Genomic DNA, 19,234 nt, shown 5'->3' with positions numbered 1-19,234 from the left:
CGGATCAACCCGGCAGCTAACGAGTCCCGGATGTAGGTCTCCATTGATTCGCGTTCCGGACGTGAGAGGTTGTACAGCCTGCTGGACGGGTACTCAGCGCCCAGTATCAAATCAATGGCACAATCGTACGGACGGTACGGGGGCAGCGTGAGTGCCAGATCCTTGCTGAAGACGTCAGCAAGGTCGTGGTACTCGGCTGGCACCGCCGCCAGATTGGGGGGGACTAAAACCTCCTCCTTAGCTGTCACACCGGGTGGAACCGAGGATCCTAAACACTCCCGGTGGCAGGTTTCGCTCCACTGAACCACAACCCCAGACGGCCAATCAATCCGGGGATTGTGTTTTAACACCCATGGAAAACCCAAAATCACTCGGGAGGTAGAAGGTGTTACATAAAACACAATCTCCTCCCTGTGATTCCCAGACACCACCAATGTCACTGGCTGAGTCTGGTGTGTGATTAGTGGAAGAAGGGTGCCATCTAGTGCCCGCACCGACAATGGTGACGGTAAGGCCACTAGAGGGAGCCCAACCTCCTTTGTCCATCTGCTATCCAGCAGATTTCCCTCCGACCCCGTGTCCACCAGTGCTGGGGCGTGAAGGGTTAAATCCTCACTCAGGATCGTGACTGGGATTCGTGCAGATTTACGGGGTCTCCCCGCGTGGGTATTGTGACCCACCCTTAGCCCAGTCTCTAAGGACGAGTGCTGCTGTTTTGACCATTTGGGGCATTCTCTCTGTGTGTGCTCGGTAGAGCTGCAGAGAAAACACTATCCACGGATCAGCCTCCTTTGTCTCTGATCTGATCGTTTTTTGGCCCTGCTCGTTTCCATAGCAACATCAGCAGGGGGAGCTGTTGTCACGTGGAGAGCCCTGGCAGTGGAGCGTGGGGAAGTCGGCTCCCTTTCAGACCCGGGAGGAAGAGGGACGGCTTGTGCCTGACCACGCCCTTCGTCTCGCTCCCGTCGGTGTTCTGTTAATCGGTTGTCTAACCGTATAACCAGGTTGATAAGCCCGTCTAAATCCCGCGGCTCGTCCTTCGCCACCAGGTGCTCCTTAAGAACCAGAGACAGTCCGTTTACAAAGGCGGCGCGGAGCGCAACAGCATTCCAGCCGGCTCGCGCTGCCGCGATGCGGAAGTCGACTGCATACTTAGCTGCGCTCCGACGCCCCTGCCGTATCGACAGCAGCACACTTGAAGCGGTCTCGCCTCTATGAGGGTGATCGAACACCTGTCGGAACTCCCTCACAAACTCAGTATAAACCGTTAGGAGCCGTGAATTCTGCTCCCAAAGCGCCGTAGCCCAGGCGCGTGCCTCTCCTCGAAGCAAATTTATAACGTAAGCCACCCGGCTGGCGTCTGCTGCGTACATGACGGGACGCTGTGAAAAGACGAGCGAGCACTGCATCAAGAAGTCCGCGCACGTCTCCACACAGCCTCCGTACGGCTCCGGAGGGCTTATGTATGCTTCAGGGGAAGGTGGGGGTGGACGTTGAACGACCAGCGGAATGTCTGTTTCTGGCACACGATCAGCAGGAGGAGGTGCTGCAGCAGCGCCCTGAGCATGCGCTTCCACCTGGGCGGTGAGAGCCTCTATCCTGCGATTGAGAACACTGCTCTGCTCAGTAACTAAGTCCAACCGAGCGGCGAAGGCGGTTAAGATGTGCTGCAGCTCACCCAACACGCCTCCTGCCTGTGCACCTCGCTCTCCCATTGGCTGTTCAAGCGATGGTTGATGCCCCTCGGGATCCATGATGCTGGCCGAGAAATCCTGTTGTGAAAGTGACGTGACACGGACCCACAACAGGGGCGTTAATGAACGGACAATGGATAAGCCAAAAAGTAACAATTTAATGTTGTGAATCGCACAACAACGTACAGACAATAACAATATGGTGACTGTCAATCATACACCAGGTGACGTGTGGGCAGGCTCGACGATAGAAGACGCCTGGAGAGAGAAGAGCTGGATCCCCACACAGCTTCCACCACCAACGGAGCTGAAGAACACCAGAGCGGCCAAGCCCTGCGCCCCAGGTGGCCGCTGTCTTCAGCAGTCAGACCCGGTACTGCTGGCAGAGAACAAAGACAGTCCAGATGAGTGTGAGTTCGCACACTCAGTAATCCACAGTCTGTCTTAAGTAAAGGAGGGAAAACCTCCACCTCCAATCACACACACTCATGCAGCTCCTGGTCAACCACTTATCTGAGTTGGGGTGTGAGGCGAAGCCGTCGCTGTCACACCAAACGCCAATCCTCCAGATAAGGAAACACTCCAGGAAAACGGCTGCAAATAGAAGTTCAGGTTAAACACACACAGTGTCAGGCAGCAGAGAAATTACCTGAATGGTAGTTGATTTCTCGGCGAGGAGGTGGAGTTGCAGTCCGGTCTTTGTAGTGGTGATGATGGGTGACAGCTTGTGTTGATTGTTGACAGCTGTCACCTCCAGCAAAGCCGACGCCCTCTTGTGCTTGAAGCCCGCACTTCAAGCAGGGCGCCATCTTGTGGTGGTGGGCCAGCAGTACCTCCTCTTCAGCGGCCCACACAATAGTTTCACAGTGTGAATCTGAAGGAAGCCATCTCAAGACTACATTTTTATTTTTCCATCTATAGCAGGAACTCAAAATTCTTTACATCAATGCCTCACATTCACACACTGTTATGGTGCTGCCCTCCAAGGTGCTCACAACACTCCGGGAGCAACTTGGGGATTAAGGACCTTGCCCAAGGGCCCTTAATGATTGTTTGGCCAGACAGGGATGTGAACTGAGGATCCTCTGTTCTCAAGCTCACTGCTTAACCGCTAAACTATCACCTCCCCCACACTCAGTCTGAGCTAAATGGGCCTCAAACTGATTTGAAACAAGTGCTTTGAAACCTTCCTGTTGACTTGCCCCCTCTGTGGTTGAAACATGAAAACGAAATTGAACTTGGCTCACACACTTTTTAGATTTAATTTTTAAAGTATACACTCAGCACAGTACATGCAGGTGTGTTGCTTCACGTATTCAGTTTTATCAAACAGTTTGTGTTAATCAGTTAGAATATCTATTTTTTCCATATAAAAGTATTTTAAAAAGTAATGACAGGATGTATTTCAGGTTTTCTTCACATTCTGGTTTTTAGTGGGTTAGGTGTATCCGCTATGGCGACCCCAGACGAAACGGGAGCAGCCGAAAGCACAACAACAACAACCCTTTCACATACGCCACAATGGAAATAGTTTGGAAATGTTCTGAGTGATTAAATTGCATAATTCAGGGTTAATTGAACCATACCTGAATGACTGGTGCTTTATTGCTTTTAAGAGCAGCAAATAAATAAATAATTGGAATATTATTTATTTACAAAGCAGTACCCCCATCACACTGTCAACAGCAGCTCTCAGTCAGCCCACAATGCTTATCAGGATGGGCCTGATAAAAGTTGCAGAAGAGGGAGGGATCCAGGATGGGGCCGGGACATCCAGGAATGTTCCTCAGATCCATAACCCTCCCAGCACACCAGATACTGGAATCTATCACAGCAGTCATAGAGTTTGAGGCAGGGTGCACCCTGGACAGGACTCATGTAGCACCAGATCACACCATACATTGTTTCAAGGCGCTTCACAAACGTAAGGTCTAACTTTACCAACCCCTCTGTGCAAGCAGCTTAGGCAACAGTGATAATGAAAAACTCCCTCCAGCCTTTTTTGGATAAGAAACCTCAAGCAGACCAGACCCAGAGGGGTGACCATCTGCTTAGGCCAATAAGAAAGATCAAATAAACTAGGTGCAACAAAGAATTGACAAACACGCAAAACAGGAATGAAACAAAAGTCCATTTCTAGATTAGTGTTATTGCCCATGTCTTCATCGAGGAAAAAGCAGTTTCAGGGTTTGCTCGACTGCATCCTCAAACAGTGGTCCTGTAAACGGGATCCGGCTTCCTAGCGCCTCAGACAGAAAAAGAGAGAGCAGAATCAATCAGCTGGAACTAACAGCACAGAAAACACAACCAACAGAATAACAAACAGGGATAATGGGATGTTGGGTTCAGGAGCTGGAGTGTGGTCAGGAGCAGTGGACTAGTGTGAGAGTGAGTCTGGTTTTGTGTTCTTGGATCTTGATTTGCAGGTGATGGGTGACCAAGTTCCTCCTTTCTTCCAGTGCGGCTTAAATAGCCAGACATTCTTTGTTGCCAGCATCAAAGTTGCAGCTGGAATCAGTGATGACAAATAAAGCACAGGGGTGTTGCTTGTTATCTGTACCTAATTAAGAAAAGGCGACCTCAGTCCTGATATGTGAGGAACGATCTCCATGACGAACTGAATGCTAGGTTCTGGGTGTATTAGGATGGGATTTGTTAGGAATAGCTGTTCAAGTTTTGGAAAGCCTGATCTGTGGTGGGGGTTCAGAGGTACGGAACCTCAAGGGATGTTAATTTTGACAGACTTGACTGTAATTATAGGTGAATTTTCAGTCTATGTTGGCTGAAGCTGTTTGACATGAGATGGGGTAGACCAATCAGTAGCAGCTGAGATCATGTCTGTGTGGATGAGAGAAGATCCATAATAAATGTAATATTGTGGCACACAATTCTTGTTTTTTAGAGTCATTAACAATGTATGCTGTACAGTCATTCCACCCTGGCTAAAGAACAGTTCAGACGTCATTAAAAGCCCAAAAGTACCATGACATTCATGCCCATGGTGAGTGTATGTACACCTCCAACCACAACTGTATATACAAAGTTCTAATCCATACATTTTTTTTCCACAAATCTGATTGGTTAATCGTGTGAGATTACAGGCCGTATAATATTGGGGTAAAGGTGGCAAAATATTCGGCCATTTCACATTTGGATGTATTTCTCCGTGCCCTGACCGATGTTCTGACAAGAGGTCATGCCTGTCGAATATCATTCCTGTCCTCCAATTATAGATCAGTGTTTTGTATATGTGTGTGTGTGTGTGTGTTTTTTACATTGTACAATGAAGTTTTGCTTGAGTATTTAATGTGTTTTTATGTGAGCCACTTGAAGAAGAATTTCTGTAACCTTTTTGGGACAGACAATAAAGTTTATTCTATTCTATTAATCCTTCCACTGAAAGAAAGAGATGATGAGTCCCAACGAACCTCCTGTTGCCCATGAGTCCAGAGGGGTTGGTAGTTTGCATTACATAGCTCTTTATAGTTACATGTGATCCATACACCTGAGTATTGTAAGTCCTCATGGGTAATTTCAAAAGGAGTTTAAAAGGGAGTAATCTCTGAGGTTATTTCCTCAATAGGCACACTTGCTTTTTTCTTTTTTTTTTTTCTTTTGGAAATTGACCTTATAACCAAATAATTGACTGAAATAACTGTACTCCAGAGCCACTCCTGTTTAAAAAATAAGTGACAGAAAGTTTGCTTGAGGATTTTATTTGGAGTTTGACTATGGATCACTACTTTACGGAAACCTGTATCCTACAAAAGAAGTTCCACTTGTGTGGCAGTATAGGACACTCTCCAAAATTATTCAAGTTGCTTGTGTGTCTGCCACATCTGTGCCAGCTAAGAGGTTTTTTCTGTTTCTCGACTGACTTGTTGACATGTTAATTTTGCAGAACAAAAATGTTTCTTCAGTGGACTACAGTGCCATTTATATGGGGAGAGCTTACGGTCTGTCCTCAGAGTTAATTTCATCCATATTTTTTCCATTGTCTGAATATTGACAAATTCAGATTAAACTGAGCAAGACACAACCCCAGCACATGGAGAAGACCACCGACAACCACGATGAACCCATTTCAAGTGTGCGCTCAGCTTTCTTTTCTAGTATCCACATATTGTAGTTGTTGATAATCTTGCCTAAGGGCCTGGTGACACAGACATGTCATGGCTGGATTTTCACCCTTCAAACTCCACCCACCTCCTGACTGTCCTGACATCCACACAAAAACTCATTCCTCGGTGAATGTCCGTATGTGCACAGCCCTCCACCGTGAGGAGTTCAATAACAGCAGGTTGTTTCCAACACATTTTCATGTGTGTTACCATTTTTACTGACGACTGTGTGCATGTCAATCATTCAATCAATCAATTTTATTTATATAGCGCCAAATCACAACAAACAGTTGCCCCAAGGCGCTTTATATTGTAAGGCAAGGCCATACAATAATTACGTAAAAACCCCAACGGTCAAAACGACCCCCTGTGAGCAAGCACTTGGCGACAGTGGGAAGGAAAAACTCCCTTTTAACAGGAAGAAACCTCCAGCAGAACCAGGCTCAGGGAGGGGCAGTCTTCTGCTGGGACTGGTTGGGGCTGAGGGAGAGAACCAGGAAAAAGACATGCTGTGGAAGGGAGCAGAGATCAATCACTAATGATTAAATGCAGAGTGGTGCATACAGAGCAAAAAGAGAAAGAAACACTCAGTACATCATGGGAACCCCCCAGCAGTCTAAGTCTATAGCAGCATAACTAAGGGATGGTTCAGGGTCACCTTATCCAGCCCTAACTATAAGCTTTAGCAAAAAGGAAAGTTTTAAGCCTAATCTTAAAAGTAGAGACGGTGTCTGTCTCCCTGATCCGAATTGGGAGCTGGTTCCACAGGAGAGGAGCCTGAAAGCTGAAGGCTCTGCCTCCCATTCTACTCTTACAAACCCTAGGAACTACAAGTAAGCCTGCAGTCTGAGAGCGAAGCGCTCTATTGGGGTGATATGGTACTATGAGGTCCCTAAGATAAGATGGGACCTGATTATTCAAAACCTTATAAGTAAGAAGAAGAATTTTAAATTCTATTCTAGAATTAACAGGAAGCCAATGAAGAGAGGCCAATATGGGAGAGATATGCTCTCTCCTTCTAGTCCCCATTAGTACTCTAGCTGCAGCATTTTGAATTAACTGAAGGCTTTTCAGGGAACTTTTAGGACAACCTGATAATAATGAATTACAATAGTCCAGCCTAGAGCAAATAAATGCATGAATTAGTTTTTCAGCATCACTCTGAGACAAGACCTTTCTAATTTTAGAGATATTGCGTAAATGCAAAAAAGCAGTCCTACATATTTGTTTAATATGCGCTAAAAAATGAGATATCCTGATCAAAAATGACTCCAAGATTTCTCACAGTATTACTAGAGGTCAGGGTAATGCAATTCCAGAGTAAGGATCTGGTTAGACACCATGTTTCTAAGATTTGTGGGGCCAAGTACAATAACTTCAGTTTTATCTGAGTTTAAAAGCAGGAAATTAGAGGTCATCCATGTCTTTATGTCTGTAAGACAATCCTAATTGGTGTGTGTCCTCTGGCTTCATGGATAGATAAAGCTGGGTATCATCTGCGTAATAATGAAAATTTAAGCAATGCCGTCTAATAATACTGCCTAAGGGAAGCATGTATAAAGTGAATAAAATTGGTCCTAGCACAGAACCTTGTGGAACTCCATAATTAACCTTAGTCTGTGAAGAAGATTCCCCATTTACATGAACAACTTGTAATCTATTAGATAAATATGATTCAAGCAGTGCCTTTAATACCTATGGCATGCTCTAATCTCTGTAATAAAATTTTATGGTCAACAGTATCAAAAGCAGCACTGAGGTCTAACAGAACAAGCACAGAGATGAGTCCACTGTCTGAGGCCATAAGAAGATCATTTGTAACCTTCACTAATGCTGTTTCTGTACTATGATGAATTCTAAAACCTGACTGAAATGTTGTGAAAGTGTAGGAACACGGACCCACAACAGGGGGCGCAAATGAACTGACAATGGAGGAAGTCAAATAACAACACTTTACTGTTGTGAATATGCACAACAAACACAACGGATCACACAATAGACAGAGAAGTCAATTCACAAGAATGTGTCACGTGGGCAGGCTCGAAGGTAAGAGACGTCTGTCCAAAGTAGAACCGGAACCACACGATTTCCTCCGCCACCGAACCCCGGGAATACTGGAGCCGCCAAGTCCCGAACTCCCAGGTGGCCACTGCCTCCGCGTGTCGGATCTGGTACTGCTGGCGAGGAACAAAAACAGTTAAATGTGGGTGCGTTTGCACCCAGTAATCCGTAAGGCGGGAAAACCACCTCCACCTCTCGTTGGAAGAATATCTGCTAGTTAACGCACAAAAGTAGTAAAGGGTTACTGTCAAAAAACACAGTCAGCTGAGTACGGTACCTTCTAGGTAGAGCGATATCTCGGCAAAGAGGTGGAGATGTCGTCTTGCTGATATACCACTGAAGATCAGATGATTGGTGACAGCTGTCGTAGGTGATAAGTGACAGCTGTCACCCCGGCTGCTCCTGTGAGGCGGCAGCGCCCTCTGGTGCCTGGAGCCCGTACTCCAGGCAGGGCGCCCTCTGGTGGTGGTGGGCCAGCAGTACCTCCTCTTCAGCGGCCCACACAACAGGACCCCCCCCTCAACGGGCGCCTCCTGGCGCCCGACCAGGCTTGTCCGGGTGGCGGCGGTAGAAATCGGCCAGGAGGGCCGGGTCCAGGATGAAGCTCCTCTTCACCCAGGAGCGTTCTTCGGGGCCGTACCCCTCCCAGTCCACCAAATACTGGAAGCCCCGGCCCATCCTTCGGACATCCAAAAGCCGGCGCACAGTCCAAGCCGGCTCGCCATCGATGATCCGGGCAGGAGGTGGTGCCGGACCCGGAGTACAGAGGGGTGAGGTGTGATGTGGCTTAATCCGGGACACATGGAAAACGGGATGGATCCGCAGTGAGGCCGGAAGCTGAAGCCTCTCTGCGGCTGGACTGATGACCTTAAGGATTTTAAACGGACCGATATACCGTTCCTGCAATTTAGGGGAGACCACTTGGAGGGGAATGTCCTTAGTAGACAACCACACTTCCTGCCCTGGACGATACGTAGGGGCCGGGGTCCGCCGACGGTCTGCATGGGCCTTCGTCCTCATCCGGGCCCTCAGCAAAGCAGAACGGGCGGCACGCCACACCCGACGGCACTTCCGCAGGTGGGCCTGGACCGAGGGCACACCGAATTCCCCTCAACCACCGGAAACAAAGGAGGCTGGTACCCCAGACACACCTCGAAAGGGGAGAGGCCGGTGGCTGACGACACCTGGCTGTTATGGGCATACTCAATCCAGGCCAAATGGGTACTCCAGGCCGCCGGGTGCGCGGCTGTCACGCAACGCAGGGCCTGTTCCACCTCCTGATTGGCCCGTTCTGCTTGCCCGTTGGTCTGGGGATGATGCCCGGATGAGAGACTCACCGTGGCCCCCAGTTCCCGGCAGAAGCTCCTCCAGACTTGCGAGGAGAACTGGGGACCGCGATCGGAGACAATGTCTGTGGGAATCCCATGCAGCCGGACGACGTGGTGGACCAGGAGGTCCGCTGTCTCCTGGGCCGTCGGGAGCTTCGGAGGGCCACGAAGTGGGCCGCCTTGGAGAATCGGTCCACTATCGTGAGGATGGTGGTGTTGCCCTGGGACGGCGGGAGGCCCGTGACAAAATCCAGGCTGATGTGGGACCAGGGGCGATGAGGCACGGGCAGCGGCTGGAGCAATCCCGAAGCCCTGCGATGATCAGCCTTGCCCCTGGCGCAGGTGGTGCAGGCCTGGATATAATCCCGGACGTCGGCCTCTAGGGACGCCCACCAGAAGCGCTGCCGGACAACTGCCAAAGTTCTTCGCACCCCTGGATGACAGGAGAGCTTAGAGCCGTGACAGAAGTCCAGGACTGCAGCCCTGGCCTCTGGTGGGACGTAGAGTCTGTTCTTCGGCCCAGTTCCGGGGTCCGGGCTTCGTGCCAGGGCCTCCCGGACGGTTCTCTCTACGTCCCAGGTGAGGGTGGCCACGATAGTGGACTCCGGGATGATGGGTTCCGGTGGATCCGACAACTCCGCTTTGACTTCATCTTCTTGTACCCGGGACAAGGCATCCGATCTCTGGTTTTTGGTCCCGGGACGGTAGGTGATCCGGAAGTCAAAACGGCCGAAGAACAGTGACCAGTGGGCTTGCCTGGGGTTCAGCCGCTTGGCGGTCCTGATATACTCCAGGTTCCGGTGGTCAGTGAAAACCGCGAATGGCACGGACGTTCCCTCCAACAGATGTCTCCACTCTTCAAGAGCCTCTTTCACCGCAAGGAGTTCTCGATTGCTGACGTCATAGTTCCGTTCGGCCGGGGTCAACCTGCGGGAAAAATAGGCACACGGGTGAAGGACCTTATCGGTCTTCCCGCTCTGGGAAAGCACAGCTCCTATCCCTGAGTCCGAGGCGTCCACTTCAACCACTAACTGGCGACTAGGATCGGGCTGCACCAGAACGGGTGCAGACGAGAAGCGCCGTTTCAACTCCTTGAACGCGGCATCGCAACGATCCGACCAGGTGAAGGGGACTTTTGGTGAGGTCAGGGCTGTCAGGGGGCTAACTACCTGACTGTAGCCCTTAATGAACCTCCTATAGAAATTAGCAAAGCCGAGGAACTGTTGCAGCTTCCTACGGCTGGTGGGTTGGGGCCAGTCTCTCACCGCCGCGACCTTGGCTGGATCAGGAGCGACGGAGTTGGGGGAGATGATAAACCCCAGGAAGGACAGAGAAGTGCGGTGGAACTCGCACTTCTCACCCTTCACAAACAGCCGGTTCTCCAACAACCGCTGCAGGACCTGACGTACATGCCGGACATGAGTCTCAGGATCCGGAGAAAAGATGAGTATATCGTCTAGATATACGAAGACGAATCGGTGCAGGAAGTCCCGCAAGACATCATTAACTAATGCTTGGAACGTCGCGGGGGCGTTTGTGAGGCCGAACGGCATGACCAGGTACTCAAAGTGACCTAAGGGGGTGTTAAATGCCGTCTTCCACTCGTCTCCCTTCCGGATCCGAACCAGGTGATACGCATTTCTAAGATCTAGCTTAGTGAATATTTGGGCTCCATGCAGGGGCGTGAACACTGAATCTAACAGGGGCAACGGGTATCGATTATGAACCGTGATTTCGTTCAGCCCCCTATAATCAATGCATGGACGAAGTCCGCCGTCTTTTTTACCCACAAAAAAGAAACCTGCACCCATCGGGGAGGTGGAATTCCGGATCAACCCGGCGGCTAAAGAGTCCCGGATGTAGGTCTCCATTGATTCGCACTCAGGTCGTGAGAGGTTGTACAGCCTGCTGGACGGGAACTCAACGCCTGGAACCAAATCAATGGCACAATCGTACGGACGGTGGGGGGGAAGGGTGAGCGCCAGATCCTTACTGAACACATCCACAAGGTCGTGGTACTCCACCTGCACCGTCCCTAGATTGGGCGGGACTCTGACCTCCTCCTTAGCCTGGGAACCGGGAGGAACCGAGGAACCTAAACATGCCCGATGGCAGGTTTCGCTCCACTGAACCACTACCCCGGACGGCAAATCGATCTGGGGATTGTGTTTCAACATCCAGGGGAACCCTAGAATCACACGGGAGGTGGCAGGAGTCACAAAAAACTCGATCTCCTCCCGGTGATTTCCTGACACCACCAGAGTTACTGGTGGTGTCTTATGTGTGATTAGAGGGAGTAGGGAGCCATCTAGTGCCCGCACCTGCACAGGCGAGGTAAGCGCCACCAGAGGGAGCCCTATCTCCCTGGCCCATCTGCTGTCTAACAGATTCCCTTCAGAGCCTGTGTCCACCAGTGCTGGGGCCTTCAGGGTTAAATCCTCATAAAGTATTGTCACTGGGAGTCGTGTGGCAATATGGGTATGTCCCACGTGAATGTTTTGGCCCACCCCTAACCCAGTGTCTAGGGGCGGGCTTTGGTGTTTAACCGCTCGGGGCAGTCCCTCACTTGATGCTCTATTGAGCCACAAACAAAGCACGCTTCGCGGGCCAGCCTCCTCTGTCTATCTGGTGCCCTAAATGTGGCCCTGCTCGTGTCCATAGCTTCGTCAGCAGGGGGAGCTGTCACCACACGGAGCGTAGAGGCCGCAGAGCGTGGGGAGGGCGGAACTCGGTCGGAACCGGAAGGGAGAGGGACGGCGCGTGCCCGGCCACGCCCTTCATCTCGTTCCCGACGGCGTTCTTCTAACTGATTGTCTAATCGTATAACGAGATCAATAAGCCCGTCTAAATCTCGCGGTTCGTCCTTGGCCACCAGGTGCTCCTTCAGGACCAACGATAGTCCGTTTACAAAGGCGGTGCGGAGGGCAGTGCTATTCCAGCCGGACCTCGCAGCCGCGATGCGGAAGTCGACTGCATAGGCAGCTGCGCTCCGGCGCCCCTGTCTCATTGACAGCAGCACGGCTGAAGCGGTCTCTCCTCTATTTGGGTGATCGAACACTGTTCTGAACTCCCTCACAAACCCATCATATGTCTGAAGGAGCCGTGAATTCTGCTCCCAGAGCGCTGTAGCCCAAGCGCGTGCATCACCGTGAAGCAGATTTATTACATAAGCTATCTTGCTGGCATCAGTCGCGTACATGACAGGACGTTGTGTGAAGACGAGCGAACACTGCATAAGGAAGTCCGCGCACGTCTCCACACAACCTCCGTACGGCTCTGGAGGGCTTATGTATGCTTCCGGGGAAGGTGGGAGGGGTCGTTGAACGACCTGTGGAACGTCACTGTTGCGCACAGGACCGACAGGAGGGGGAGCCGCAGCAGCGCCCTGAGGGCGCGTTTCCACCTGCGCGGCGAGAGCCTCCACCCTGCGGTTAAGGAGGACGTTCTGCTCGGTCATTAGATCCAACCGAGCCTTAAAGGCGGTGAGGATTCGCTGCAACTCACCGATCATTCCTCCTGCAGACGCCTGTGCGCCCTGCTCTTCCATTGGCCGTTCAACAGCCGGTTGACGCCCCTCGGGATCCATGACGTTGGCCGAGATATCCTGTTGTGAAAGTGTAGGAACACGGACCCACAACAGGGGGCGCAAATGAACGGACAATGGAGGAAGTCAAATAACAACACTTTACTGTTGTGAATATGCACAACAAACACAACGGATCACACAATAGACAGAGAAGTCAATTCACAAGAATGTGTCACGTGGGCAGGCTCGAAGGTAAGAGACATCTGTCCAAAGTAGAACCGGAACCACACGATTTCCTCCGCCACCGAACCCCGGGAATACTGGAGCCGCCAAGTCCCGAACTCCCAGGTGGCCACTGCCTCCGCGTGTCGGATCTGGTACTGCTGGCGAGGAACAAAAACAGTTAAATGTGGGTGCGTTTGCACCCAGTAATCCGTAAGGCGGGAAAACCACCTCCACCTCTCGTTGGAAGAATATCTGCTAGTTAACGCACAAAAGTAGTAAAGGGTTACTGTCAAAAAACACAGTCAGCTGAGTACGGTACCTTCTAGGTAGAGTGATATCTCGGCAAAGAGGTGGAGATGTCATCTTGCTGATAAACCACTGAAGATCAGATGATTGGTGACAGCTGTCGTAGGTGATAAGTGACAGCTGTCACCCCGGCTGCTCCTGTGAGGCGGCAGCGCCCTCTGGTGCCTGGAGCCCGTACTCCAGGCAGGGCGCCCTCTGGTGGTGGTGGGCCAGCAGTACCTCCTCTTCAGCGGCCCACACAACATGAAACTCTTCAAATAGACCATTCCTCTGCAGATGATCAGTTAGCTGTTTTACAACTACCCTTTCAAGAATTTTTGAGAGAAAAGGAAGGTTGGAGATTGGCCTATAATTAGCTAAGATAGCTGGGTCAAGTGATGGCTTTTTAAGTAATGGTTTAATTACTGCCACCTTAAAAGCCTGTGGTACATAGCCAACTAATAAAGATAGATTGATCATATTTAAGATCGAAGCATTAAATAATGGTAGGGCTTCCTTGAGCAGCCTGGTAGGAATGGGGTCTAATAGACATGTTGATGGTTTGGATGACGTAACTAATGAAAATAACTCAGACAGAACAATCTGAGAGAAAGAGTCTAACCAAATACCGGCATCACTGAAAGCAGCCAAAGTTTGATCCTCGGCGGGTGTGTCGCCGAGTGGGGAAAAACGGTTAGAAATGTGAATGGGTTGGCGGTGTACACGAGGCTTCTGTTTAGGGCTACGCTTCCTCCTCACAGTCACCCAGTCGGCCTGCTTTCCCGGCTGCTTGGGATCTGCCAGAGGGAAACTAACGGCGGCTAAGGTACCTTGGTCTGCACCGACTACAGGGGCCTGGCTAGCTGTAGAATTTTCCACGGTGCGGAGCCGAGTCTCCAATTCGCCCAGCCTGGCCTCCAAAGCTACGAATAAGCTACGCTTATTACAAGTACCATTACTGCTAAAGGAGGCCGAGGAATAAATAAACATTTCACACCCAGAGCAGAAAAGTGCGGGAGAGACAGGAGAAGCCGCCATGCTAAACCGGCTAAGAGCTAGTAGCTGCGCTAAGCTAGCGGATTCCTAAAAACACACAAAGTGAATAATGTGTAAATAATTTAGAGGTGATTCAGCAGAGGGAGTGCTTTAGTTAAGGAACGTGAAGATTACACTGTGAAGCAAATCGTTATCTAGGTAACTAGATCAATCTAACTGCGCAGATTAAACAGCTAACAGATACAGCAAAACACAGCTGTGCTCCGGAACAGGAAGTGATACAATACCGCAGTGAGAGCCAACCACCAGTAGAGGCAAGCAAGACATATGTCGTCGTCCTCTGTGTGATGTTGAACCTGATTCTGCGCATGCTTGAAATTGCAGCCTAAACCTGTTTGGTGTAGAGATAGTCAACAAGCAAAGGATTATTCAGGTATCAGTTTCACTTCGATGTATTGCTTGGTATCCGTATAGTCATGTTGGAGGCAGAACATTCAGCTGACCTTCATATTCAGATGATGTTTAGTCGTACTGTAGCTGGCAACTTCCTCCGTTGTGCCTTTTTTTAATTCAAGGTGAAAGAGTGAACATCCCCATGATGTCAGCTTGTTAATTATCACTGTGACCTGACTCTTGGGGTTCAGTTGGGGTGCTTCATGATGTAGTTGTTGGAGCTAACGTTTGCTGCAGTATAGGTCTCCTCTTTGAAAGCATGGTTTGCACGGGTTCCAGTTATGTGAAGTTCTCAGACTGAACTGTGTGGATTTACTTCATTCATTTTGTGCAATTTACACAAATTATTAGAACCATGGTGTGTTTGCCATGAACCTTGGAACTGTCCCTTGCTTCCTATCTGATGGACTCCTCTGCTGTACTGACATGCAGGGGCAAAGCATGGACAGACGAGGGCAGCACTCTGGGTCCGGATCGCCATGCACGAGACATCGAGAGTCTGGACCGCTATGCTGTGGAGCGCTGGGAGGTTATCTTACATTTCATGGTGGGTTCTCCCACTGCTGCCGTCAGCCAGGACCTCGCTCAGCTGCTGGTTCACGCTGGCCTCATGAAAAGGTACGAGCTCTCTATAGCACGCCCATTTAAGAAAATTGCTCAGATAGAGGTTTACTTTGTTTTTATGACACTGGTTCATTAGTACATACTGTACAAATGTAAATTGCCTCTTTATTTATATGTGTGTGTATCTGTGTATGCATGTATTAGGGATAGACTGATAATTGGCATCGCCCGATAATCGACCGGTGTTTGTGTGTGTGTGTATATATACAGTGAGGAAAATAAGTATTTGAACACCCTGCGATTTTGCAAGTTCTCCCAATTAGAAATCATGGAGGGGTCTGAAATTTTCATCTTAGGTGCATGTCCACTGTGAGAGACGTAATCCAAAAAAAAAAAAATCCGAAATCACAATGTATGATTTTTTTTAATCATTCATTGCATGTTACTGCTGCAAATAAGTATTCAGCACCTGCCAATCAGCAAAAATTCTGGCCCTCAAAGACCTGTTAGTCCACCTCTAAAAAGTCCACCTTCCCTCCACTTATTAATCCAAATTAGAAGCACCTACTTGAGGTCGTTAGCTGCATAAAGACACCTGTCCACCCCACACAATCAGTAAGACTCCAACTACTAACATCAAAGAGCTGTCCAAAGACAACAGAGACAAAATTGTAGACCTCCACAAGGCTGGAAAGGACTATGGGGCAATTGCCAAGCTGCTTGTTGAAAAAAGTTCAACTGTTGGAGCAATTATTAGAAAATCTCAAGAGGGGTGAAAAAGAAATTTGGCGAATCCCTCTTGAGATGTGTGGCAATGTCATCACAAACTTCAATGTGCGTGTTGCAGCTGTAATCCAAAGAAGAGGAGCGTGGATTGAACACATGTCATCAATTATTGAACTGTGCGGAAAACAAGAGACAGAGTGGGAAACCTTTGGTATCAAATGTTAATTTGATGCTTCTGTTACAAGTCTGTAAAAAAAAATTTAATAATTTCTCATTTCAAAAACTTGTGTACGATCAGAAAGTGGTAACATTTTATTGGCCAACCCTGTATATTGATTTATAACAGAAAACTGTCAAAAGGGGGAATAAATATAAGTGTAAAGATGATTGAATATATCAGCGCAGTAAATTGATCCCACGTGCAGTTATTTCATGAACTGCAGCTGATCCACAGTGTGAATTCTGCCTTCCAAATCAAATCAAATCAATTTTATTTATATAGTGCCAAATCACAACAAACAGTTGCCCCAAGGCGCTTTATATTGTAAGGCAAGGCCATACAGTAATTACAGAAAAACCCCAACGGTCAAAACGCACAGAACCTTGTGGAACTCCATAATTAACCTTAGTCCGTGAAGAAGACTCCCGATTTACATGAACAAATTGTAATCTATTAGATAAATATGATTCAAACCACTGCAGTGCAGGGCCTTTAATACCTATGGCATGCTCTAATCTCTGTAATAAAATTTTATGGTCAACAGTATCAAAAGCTGCACTGAGGTCTAACAGGATGAGCACAGAGATGAGTCCACTGTCTGAGGCCATAAGAAGATCATATTTTGTAACCTTCACTAATGCTGTTTCTGTACTATGATGAATTCTGAAACCTGACTGAAACTCTTCAAATAGACCATTCCTCTGCAGATGATCAGTTAGCTGTTTTACAACTACCCTTTCAAGAATTTTTGAGAGAAAAGGAAGGTTGAAGATTGGCCTATAATTAGCTAAGATAGCTGGGTCAAGTGATGGCTTTTTACATAATGGTTTAATTACTGCCACCTTAAAAGCCTGTGGTACATAGCCAACTAATAAAGATAGATTGATCATATTTAAGATCGAAGCATTAATTAATGGTAGGGCTTCCTTGAGCAGCCTGGTAGGAATGGGGTCTAATAGACATGTTGATGGTTTGGAGGAAGTGACTAATGAAAATAACTCAGACAGAACAATCGGAGAGAAAGAGTCTAACCAAATACCAGCATTACTGAAAGCAGCCGAACATAAAGATATGTCTTTGGGATGGTTATGAATATTTTTTTCTCTAATAGTTAAAATTTTATTTGCAAAGAAAGTCATGAAGTCATTACTAGTTAAAGTTAAAGGAATACTCGGCTCAATAGAGCTCTGACTCTTTGTCAGCCTGGCGGCAGTGCTGAAAAGAAACCTGGGGTTGTTCTTATTTTCTTCAATTAGTGATGAATAGTAAGATGTCCTAGCTTTACGGAGGGCGTTTTTATAGAGCAACAGACTCTTTTTCTGGGCTAATTGAAGATCTTCTAAATTAATGAGATGCCATTTCCTCTCCAGCTTACGGGTTATCTGCTTTAAGCTGCGAGTTTGTGAGTTATACCATGGAGTCAGGCACTTCTGATTTAAGGCTCTCTTTTTCAGAGGAGCTACAGCAACCAAAGTTGTGCTCAATGTGGATGTAAAGCTATTGACGAGATAATCTATCTCACTCACAGAGTTTAGGTAGCTACTCTGCACTGTGTTGGTATATGGTATTGAAGAACATAACAAAGAAGGAATCATATCTTTAAACCTAGTTACAGCGCTTTCAGACAGACTTCTACTGTAATGAAACTTATTCCCCACTGCTGGGTTGTCCATTAAAGTAAATGTAAATGTTATTAAGAAATGATCAGACAAAAAGGGGTTTTCAGGGATTACTGTTAAGTCTTCAATTTCTATGCCATATGTCAGAACAAGATCTAAAGTGTGGTTAAAGTGGTGGGTGGGCTCATTTACATTTTGAGCGAAGCCAACTGAGTCTAATAATAGATTAAATGCAGTGTTGAGGCTGTCATTCTCAGCATCTATCTGGATGTTAAAATCACCCACTATAATTATCTTATCTGAGCTAAGCACTAAATCACACAAAAGGTCTGAAAAATCACAAAGAAACTCACAGTAACGACCAGGTGGACGATAGATAATAACGAATAAAACTGGTTTTTGGGACTTCCAATTTGGATGGACAAGACTAAGAGTCAAGCTTTCAAATGAATTAAAGGTCTGTCTGGGTCTTTGATTAATTAATAAGCTGGAGGGGAAGATTGCTGCCAATCCTCCTCCTCGACCCGTGCTTCGAGCATTCTGACAGTTAGTGTGACTCGGGGGTGTTGACTCATTTAAACTAACATATTCATCCTGCTGTAACCAGGTTTCTGTAAGGCAGAATAAATCAATATGTTGATCAATTATTATATAATTTACTAACAGGGACTTAGAAGAGAGAGACCTAATATTTAATAAACCACATTTAACTGTTTAGTCTGTGGTGCAGTTGAAGGTGCTATATTAGTTTTTCTTTTTGAATTTTTATGCTTAAATAGATTTTTATTGGTTGTTGGTGGTCTGGGAGCAGGCACCGTCTCTACGGGGATGGGGTATTGGGGGGATGGCAGGGGGAGAGAAGCTGCAGAGAGGTGTGTAAGACTACAATTCTGCTTCCTGGTCCCAACCGTGGATAGTCACGATTTGGAGGGTTTTCCAGAACAGCACTTTATATAATCTTGAATCCTGAATTATCTACCTGTTGCCACATGTACATAAGGGCTGGATTGTCATTCTTACATTCATATTGTTATAGTTAATAAAAAATAACAAGCGCACGCAGGAGCTGCTGTTGTTGCTGACACTGCGTTCAAGTACCGTTGAAAATTACACAACTTTTTTGTTGTTTCAAATTCAGCAGTTGCTTGTGGCAAAACAATTAATTGTATCCACACAAAAGATTAATTCTGGCCTATATAAGGTGCCTGAGCCCATTGAAGCTGCCCCCCCACCCAGATAAAAAAAATCGAAGCAAGCAGGCTGAGTTTGCCCTGTAATTTCTGACAGTACATGAACGCAGCAGCAGCAACAGCGCTCAAAAACCGGCTTCTGCACTGTATGAAAACATTCAGCTGGTCGAACGAAGTCAAACATGAATGTTACAAAAACTAAACAAACGATTAAAAACATCAAGGA

The 19,234-nt window shown here is 47.8% G+C and overlaps 1 protein-coding gene across 1 annotated transcript in view; it reads left to right on the top strand.

Moving 5' to 3' along the window:
- The window catches only part of gtf2h4 (general transcription factor IIH, polypeptide 4), an 87,011-nt gene that overhangs the window by 34,192 nt on the left and 33,585 nt on the right, over nt 1–19,234 (top strand). The window contains exon 4 of the mRNA XM_034160965.1: nt 15,122–15,307. Within this exon, the coding sequence (XP_034016856.1) occupies nt 15,122–15,307 (186 nt within the window). The remainder of the gene's footprint in view (nt 1–15,121; nt 15,308–19,234) is intronic.

This window comes from Thalassophryne amazonica, chromosome 20 (genome assembly GCF_902500255.1).
Source record: "Thalassophryne amazonica chromosome 20, fThaAma1.1, whole genome shotgun sequence".
Lineage (NCBI taxonomy): Eukaryota > Metazoa > Chordata > Actinopteri > Batrachoidiformes > Batrachoididae > Thalassophryne > Thalassophryne amazonica.
Note: the sequence above shows the minus strand (reverse complement) of the source record. Positions and strands in the feature narration are given on the sequence as shown.